We start from the raw sequence: 8,958 nt of genomic DNA, 5'->3' as shown, positions 1-8,958 counted from the left end.
ATGCTATACAGTGGTAAAAATTATATTTCTTCCAAAAGAACGAGACTTTGGTTAAATTGTTAAAAATCTGGATTATCCCGACAAAAACGAGACGTGTGGTCATCTTATTCACAATATACTTATTATATACACAACTTCAAAATAATGTTGCATAGGATTTATCACTAAACCTACCGACACTTCATGTATTCCTACCGTGAGCGGTATTTTATTTAGAATCGTTTTATGTACATTTTTTTGCGTTTTCATGTAAAAACAAAGGATATTACAGTAACGTTGTATACAGGAAATTCTAAACACGGTCATTTGACAAGTTTAGTGTTTAATTAAATCCAATATTTCAAAATATAATTTTGATAATTTGAGCTAACAAAAAAACTCTGTATAATTCTACCTTCTACACAATACATATGAAAATATTATCTACTTTTTATACGTGATTTTGTTAATTTTGGATGGTTAAATTAAATACATTGAATAAGACTAATAGTAAAAGAAATATACATGGGTTAATAATGATATTTTTTTATATGTGTTGCCCAATTCAACACAAAATACAGTTATAATTTTACATCTTTCTTCTCTGATCAACAATTTGGTCCTAAAACTCACGTTTTCATAGATCTAAATCAAAATTCTCAATGCAATATCAAAAAAAAAGTTAGAGCAATTTCAATTATCATCGTAAAATTACAAAATAACTGAATAATACAAATTCTAAAGGGATACAATGGACATTTGGAGTTGGCGTCAACGAGGGAACAAACTATTGACGATGTGATGCACAGAAGACCCATCAATTACATACTGAACTTTCCATATTGGATAAACACCCCACCCAGAGTAACGAAGATCGTTGTTAATGGGAAAATGGTTTGCTCAGGTCCCGCCATCAGTCGTAAGTCCTCCAACGTAATGACTTAATATCTATAATTAACGTATGAAATTTTCAGTGAAGACTGTACAAGTGTTGACCACCATCAACCTGCAACATAAGCTAACTGTTAATTATAGCAAAGGTCTCAGAGGAGGCGAGGAACCCGTCACTCCGGAAAACCGAGTGGACACCACCAATCCACCCAACAAAGTCCCAATTCCGGCAATCGATTTCCAACCGGTACTTCCCAAGGACCCGAGAAAAATATACCAAGGTCATTATTAATCATCAATACTTCTTTTTTTTTACATTTTAATTGGGTGATATAATTTATATTTTTTTTCTGATCGAATTCTAGGTAACTTTTTCAATAATCCGAGCCGGAACCAGTTTCCGGATGAGGCGAAATCTTCTGGTGATATAGATTGGCGGACGCTGGGAATGAATGACGAATCCTGCGGTGTCAGCCTGGTGACCAACCAGCTCATAGCGAAAGGCGAGAGCGTAGCTAAAGGCCAATTTCCGTGGCTCGTTGCGATTTTCATGGTCAGGAATTTAGGTCCGGAGTTTCTTTGCGGCGGCAACCTAATATCAAGAACGCACGTGCTCACAGGTATTCCAAGAACATCTATTCAAAACAAACAAACTGGATGAAAACAAAAAAAATATATACTTTTTTGTTTGTTTCATTAGCCGCGCATTGCATGAAGATTTCAAATAAAGTGCACCGTTTCGAAAAGGTGTTTCTTCGCTTGGGTTCGCACAACATTCAACAGTGGACCCAGATGAGCGGATCGAAGACCGTCGGCGTTTCAGGAATCGCCGTACATCCGGATTACAGGCCCGAATCCTCGGACGGGGATATAGCTTTGGTCACGATGAGCGAGGCCGTCGACTTCACGAAAATCATTAGGCCTATCTGTCTCTGGTCGGGAAGGTACGTCTTGGACGATGTTGTCGGACAGTTAGGAACTGTGGTCGGATGGGGCAAAGACGAACTCAACAACTTGATCACACCGGAACCCAAACAAATCAGATTGCCCATCGTCTCCCAGGAGGACTGTCTAAGATCTCATCTTGTTTATACGAGTATCACATCGAAGAGAACTTTCTGTGCAGGTAAATCAATTAAACCTGATTCCACAAACATCGTTAAAATTAACTTAAAACCGTGGATGAACAAGTAATAAAAATCTTGAGTTTGTTATTTTTAAATGTTGATCCACGAAAAACAGAGCCAACTTGAAAGTAAACAAATATTTGAAGATTGTATTGATTTTGCACATTTTTAATTACCTGTCAATGCACATTGTTTACTAAATCCATCTCTCTTTTCAAAAACACTTCCAGGCTGTTATTCATCAAAGCAAGAAATAAATATTCTAACAAGATAAAAATTATCAATGGCTCTGATTAATTAATCAATTAGACATTAAATGTATTACATTTACAATTTTGTAATTAAAAATAACGTTGTTTAATGACCTTTTACCTTGGTAACGGACCGGTTGTCGGACCGATTTGCGCGTTTATAAATTTGCAATAAAAATGCTGCGGTTACTTAATCAAGTCAATAGAAATTATTAAATATAAATGTTTTAGGGACGTAATATTTGTAGAAAATTAAAAAATGGCCAAGTATCTTGTTTTTATTGGGATATTATGTCCCAAGAGACATCGTATCTGGGATCTATTGTCCCAATAAACATTGTAATTGTGACATTATGTCCCAACATATATCGTATCTAGGATCTATTGTCCCAATAGACATTTAATTGGAACATATTGTCCCGACAGACATCGCATCTGAGATATATTGTCCCAATAGACATGTAATTGGGACATTATGTCCCAACAGATATAGTATCTAGGATCTATTGTCCCAATAGAATTGTAATTGGACATATTGTCCCGACAGACATCGCATCTGAGATATATTAGTTACATTGTAATGGGACATTATGTCCCAACAGACATCGTATCTGGGATCTATTGTCCCAATAGACATTGTAATTGGAACTATTGTCCCAACAGATATCGTATCTGGGATCTATTGTCCCAATAGACATTGTAATTGGACATTATGTCCCAACAGACATCGTATCTGGGATCTATTGTCTCAATAGACATTGTAATTGGAACATATTGTCCCAACAGATATAGTATCTGAGATCTATTGTCCCAATAGACATTGTAATTGGGACATTATGTCCCAACAGATATCGTATCTCGAATCTATTGTCCCAATAAACATTGTTATTTGGACATACTGTCCCAATAGGCATGAAAGGCATAACCAATAAATGAAAAAATTATAGATATATTTGAATTTAAAAAAAAAATGTCTGCAGGTTTCAGAAATGGTTCCGGTCCTTGCAACGGAGACAGCGGTGGCGGTTTTATAATGAAACGGAACGACAAATGGACGATCCGCGGGATAGTTTCGATGTCCGTGGCCAAGGATAGGAACTGTGATTTCTTCCAATATTTCGTCTTCAGCGATGTGACGCAATTCTTCAATTGGATTGTAGCGGCCGTCAATGAATCAAAGAATTTTGACTGAAATATTATACCTTAAAACTGTAATAAGCAATTGTTAAGTTTTTTTTTATTGTATAAATATTTAAATACATTGTTCACTTTTTGTTCTTAGTTATTAACGTAATTGTAATTCACTGTGATTAAATAAGTGATGCACATGGTTTATTCCAGTCAATTATTCTGTACCAATTGAATGTTCCTATAGTTAATAAGATTTATTTGCATTCCAAATTTGGACAAAATTGATTATATGACAATTATATCTTATTTGTAAATTACATATTTGTACATGGAATTGCGTAGATTAGCTTTGTTTGTATATTCATAATATAAATATTAGTGGAATTATTTAAGTAAAAGATAGTTTTGTACTCTTAATTCTTTGTTTTTTTCTTCTTTCTAACAACATCGACATTATTTCTTATACTTAAATCCAGTGTCTAACGTGGAAAGTATCCCTAACCCAAAAATGAAAAAATAAATAAATGAAAATTGGGGAGGTTTACGCCCTTAATCTAATTATTTGTAATTTTTTAAGATGCACAAATCGAACACTTCTTTTCACCTCATATCAAAACTTTTATACTTATTTAAGTTTTCACAAATATATGTATTTATAAATGATTAATTATTGCTCCAAATTAAAACCTTCTGTAGACTACTATAATTTCAGAACATTCCATCTTTTGATTAGTAGTATTAGCGCAAGAGAACAAACATATCCAACTATTTTCATTGACTCGTGATTGCAAACAAATAGACAAAGTAAATATGGAATAAACCGCAAACACTTAATTAATTTTATAATATATTCTTTGAATATGAACAGCAACACCACAATTGTACACAATGTATATAAGATCCTATTTGAAATACTTTTAATTTAGGCAACCAAACATACTTTTTTTTTAAATTTAATCCGATTCTTCCATCAATCTTCAATCAATAAAAACTTAAATTGAAATTCTAGATATTAGTAATCTATTAATTAGTAACAATAACTTCATAGACTTTATATTAAAACTGAATATACTAAAATTCCTCTCTCTAATATATACTCTTATTAAAATTCAAATCGAGTTGCAACGATTGGGGATTGGGTCTTCAAAGAACAGTAACATTTTTAAAAGCAACTAAAATATATTTTTTTATTAATAATCTATAAAAGTAGTGGATCTACGTTAGATCCTTGTGGAAGGATATATAACCAAATTTACCTAAAAACAATTTTCTAAAATGATATAAACAAGGTTGATAGCCTTCTAGAAAATACATCACTTATTGACATAGAACTAAAATAGATATGTTATTTTCGTAGTAGGCTATGTAACTATTATGTTGTCAATAGTATTAAAATATATTATTTTATATTTTTGAATGGAAATGCTTCATTGTATGATTTTTAATAGAAATCAATCAATATAGTGTTAAATCACAATTGTAGTTGATATGTTATATTGTACTAGTCGCCACGACACAAAAAATGGACATTTTCAATAGAACCAGCTGTTCCTAAGAATATGTTGCACCTGGAAGCAAACTTAAGCAGTTTTGTCAAGATTCACAGTTTTGAACATGAGTAATTTTCGCGCACTTTTACCGTACATTTTATTGATTCCTTCGTCCTGTGCGCAAGTTTTCATGTGACTCAAATTTTATAATTTTTTGGCCCGGAACGCGCACAGTTAGTTGGCGCAAAAGCAGTTGTGATACGGCCACCGTTCCGTACAGTCAGACACACTCAGATTCCTTGGCGGCCATTTTATTCTGGTATGTACCAACCACCTTTCTTCCGAACATCTGCAAATCTATCTGATCCTTATACATATTTTTTTTTATAAAAAGGGTAGAATATCAAAAATTCTTATATAATTCATATAAGAATATGCATTATCCTTGCAATAACTTATATTTAGCATAGGCATTGACATAGTGCCCTTGTGCCATTATAGCAGAAACTTATGTAAGACAATTAGATCAATCTTGCAATGAATGGGAAGCACAGTCTAAATCAGTCAGAGTAGGCTGTGAACTTAAACTAGAGATATTTTAAGAAGTTTAAAATTGATTGAAAAAAAAAAGCAAATCGGCATTAATTTAAACAATTAATTAACGATTTTAGCCACATGCTTGCTAATTGATAAGAGATTATTTGACAAACAGACGGAAATCTCTTTTTCCACGTAAGACTTCAGACTTGGTTATGTAACAGCAGAAATCGATTTGCCGTTATCTAACGACAAGCACGTGACGAGGAATGTCATTTATCACTATTTTTTCTGCCGATTTAGCACAAAACAAATTTATCTACGTCTGCTAATTAATGAACTTTGTAATCGTTGCTTACTCACTTTACGCGAGTGCTAATCTATGCTAATAATTAATTTTTCCGTATCTCAGGTCATTCACATAACCTAAAAATATCTATTTCTTGGAATTAGCTACAGTCAAATATATATATGTACTAATGTTTTGTAATTATTAAGACTTTTGACATCTGTCAGTGATGTAACATATGTAGTAAAGAAGTATTTTTTTCTTAGTTAATTTAGGCAAGGAAAATAAAAACAAGATGCTTCCATCATTCATCACTAAGGCTATATGCCAGCCTTCTGAGCAACCCAACCAATTGGTTTCTGGAAGAAGCATTGCTGCTGCTGCAGTGAAGCCAGGAGAGAGTTGTGAATTTGCTTCTAAAAAATACTTTGCCCTCTGTGGTCTTGGAGGTAATTGATTGTATTTTATTGTGTATCATAACTACTATAATAATGTTTTGTTGTCTGCAGGTATCTTGTCTTGTGGTATCACCCATACTATGGTTGTACCATTGGACTTGGTCAAGTGCCGTATCCAAGTTGACCCAGACAAGTACAAGGGCGTCATCAATGGCTTCAAGGTGTCCGTAGCTGAGGAAGGTGCTCGTGGTCTCGCCAAGGGTTGGGCCCCAACCTTCTTCGGTTACTCCGCCCAAGGTCTCTGCAAGTTCGGTCTCTATGAAGTATTCAAAGTATTCTACACCGGCGTCATCGGTGACGAGAACGCCTACCTGTACCGTACCTCCCTGTACTTGGCTTCCTCTGCCACCGCCGAATTCTTCGCCGACATCGCCCTGTCCCCGATGGAATCCTGCAAGGTCAAGATCCAGACCACCCCCGGATTCGCCAACACCCTGCGCGAAGCCATGCCCAAGATCTACAAGGAGGAAGGCTTGAACGGTTTCTACAAATCCCTTGTCCCATTGTGGATGAGGCAAATCCCATACACCATGATGAAGTTCGCCTGCTTCGAGCGTACCGTCGAGCTGCTGTACCACTACGTTGTACCGAAACCACGTGCTGACTGCAGCAAGGGCGAACAGTTGATTGTTACATTCGCCGCTGGTTACATCGCTGGTGTCTTCTGCGCCATCGTTTCCCATCCAGCTGATACCGTTGTATCCAAGTTGAACCAGAAGAAGGGAGTCAGCGCCGCCGAGGCTGCCAAGGAATTGGGATGGGCCGGTCTCTGGAAGGGTCTTGGACCTAGGATAGTCATGATTGGTACTCTTACCGCCCTCCAATGGTTCATCTACGATGCATTCAAGGTAATTATCGCCACCAAATAACGTCTTAAACAATTTCCCATAGTTGGAAACATCCAGACACGTTATACAACCAAGAAAATCAATACGATCATGACATGTCTTAATGCTTTGTTCCTTTCGCATTGCAGGTAGCCACCAAGATGCCACGCCCACCACCACCAGAGATGCCAGAGTCTTTGAAGAAGAAGCTCGCGGCTGCCGAGAAATGAACACAATAAATTGATTGTTTAAATTAATTAATTAATATTATTTTTTGTTTGTTTTTATTTACTTAAGTTATTTAACAAAACGGAATTGTTGTGTCAACATCAGTATTTGAATCGAGCATGCATGCATCCATACACCATCGAAAATGAAGAAAAAATTCAAAGATCAATTGCAGTTTATTGTATAATCTTATTTTAGTAGCGTAACCATTTTCGTTTTCTGAAATTTGTTATATGATTATTTTAATTAAAAGTATGTCAATACTATCAATGATATTAAATTGATTAGATTGTATATAGATATTATAAAAACAAGACTCAAATGTGTTTCATTTTGATCATTACATACATACAAATTACTATCATACACAATTCCATATCGCGTAACCAAATTGAATGTTTTTACTTGCTACATGCATGTTGATTAATGGCATAAATCTAATCATTTATGAAAACCAAATTATTGAACATGTCTAATCTAAAACTTACATTGATGGTACAAAACAAGAATATGAAAAATAAAATCACTTTGTTCACCATGTTACAACTACACATTTTACCATTTCTTCAGATAAGTATATATACTAAATGCTAGGAGAGTTGTATACATTACTATATGACTACAATTTCTTTTTTTTAATTCTTCAATATCACGAGAAGTCAAGACAAACACAAGAAAGTTTAGAAATATTTAAAATGATGTTATAAATAACAATATACGAATAAAGACATTGAACTGTGAAATTTTGATCTTTAAAAAGAAATACCAAAAAAGAACTATTCAAATTAATATTTGTGGCTTTCACTATATAGTGGAACCTCGCTTAACGAGTTTAATCCGTTCCAAAATTTCTGGAACAACATGTCTAAGCATAAGTTTGGAAATTTTGTGATCACAAACAACAATAAGATGCAACTGGAATGACCACTAACACTAGGAACCGTTTTCCAATTCACACACGGTGAAGTGAGTTTTTATTTGTTTAAATTTCTTGTATCAAGTCAGAGGCTTGGACAGCGAAGATGGTTAATATATTCAAAAAATACACATAATATGTGTGTACACAAGTTTTACAAATGATGTAGAAGGCGTGTAATCCGTGACTTCTCATCGTCACTCGTTATGCGAAACGTCGCTCGTTAAGCGAGTCATTTCTCTTACAATTTGCTCGTTAAGCGAGGTTCCACTTTATATAGAACATGGAACAAATGTGCCGAAACATATTTGGAAATATTACTCCCAACTAATATAATGACATAAGTTAAATAATGTAATAAGATGTGCAACGTATACACGCAAGAATATGTACTATGACTTCAGTTAATCCATTTATTTTAAATCTATTTAGTTATTAAGGAATTCAATTGATATACATAGTAAGAGCTCGCTTTGCGCATCCTAGATTAATGCTAATTTGGTATAACCAGTCGAAGACAGCAGACTACAAGATCCGCTTGTCAGTTGATAATCAGTAACTGAAGATGTTAATCAAATAAGAACAATGAACAAGTATTCGAGAGCTTGTATAAAGGTCATTTGCGTACGCATTCAACAGTTATTAACTGTTTGAAATAGCTAATAAAACAAATATGTGCAAAACGAATTGAACAAAAACAAAAAAACTAATAGTTTATGTTGTTAAATTATGTTCATAAATGGTTGCATATTTCTTTAATATTTATAAAAAGTCATCAACCTGCTGCTAACGAGCCACATGTTCTTTGAGACTTGCGACTCTGAAGTAAATCAA

General features: G+C 34.4%; 2 protein-coding genes across 2 annotated transcripts in view; both read left to right on the top strand.

The window, feature by feature from the left end:
• The window catches only part of LOC108562827 (serine protease gd-like), a 7,011-nt gene extending 3,359 nt beyond the window's left edge, over window positions 1–3,652 (top strand). Inside the window, exons 2-6 of the mRNA XM_017921295.1 lie at window positions 724–898; window positions 954–1,151; window positions 1,236–1,490; window positions 1,571–1,996; window positions 3,229–3,652. Of these exons, the coding sequence (XP_017776784.1) occupies window positions 724–898; window positions 954–1,151; window positions 1,236–1,490; window positions 1,571–1,996; window positions 3,229–3,440 (1,266 nt within the window). The 3' untranslated portion in view covers window positions 3,441–3,652. The remainder of the gene's footprint in view (window positions 1–723; window positions 899–953; window positions 1,152–1,235; window positions 1,491–1,570; window positions 1,997–3,228) is intronic.
• A 1,441-nt stretch (window positions 3,653–5,093) lies between these two features.
• Window positions 5,094–7,354, top strand: LOC108562830 (phosphate carrier protein, mitochondrial-like). The gene is made up of 4 exons (XM_017921298.1): window positions 5,094–5,188; window positions 5,962–6,144; window positions 6,205–7,001; window positions 7,130–7,354. Exons 2-4 carry the CDS (start codon window positions 5,991–5,993, stop codon window positions 7,208–7,210), a joined length of 1,032 nt encoding a protein of 343 aa, XP_017776787.1. The 5' UTR covers window positions 5,094–5,188; window positions 5,962–5,990; the 3' UTR covers window positions 7,211–7,354.
• The last annotated feature ends 1,604 nt before the right edge of the window (window positions 7,355–8,958 follow it).

This window comes from Nicrophorus vespilloides, unplaced genomic scaffold (genome assembly GCF_001412225.1).
Source record: "Nicrophorus vespilloides isolate i.1.1-1 unplaced genomic scaffold, Nicve_v1.0, whole genome shotgun sequence".
NCBI classification, from domain to species: Eukaryota; Metazoa; Arthropoda; class Insecta; order Coleoptera; family Silphidae; genus Nicrophorus; species Nicrophorus vespilloides.
Note: the sequence above shows the minus strand (reverse complement) of the source record. Positions and strands in the feature narration are given on the sequence as shown.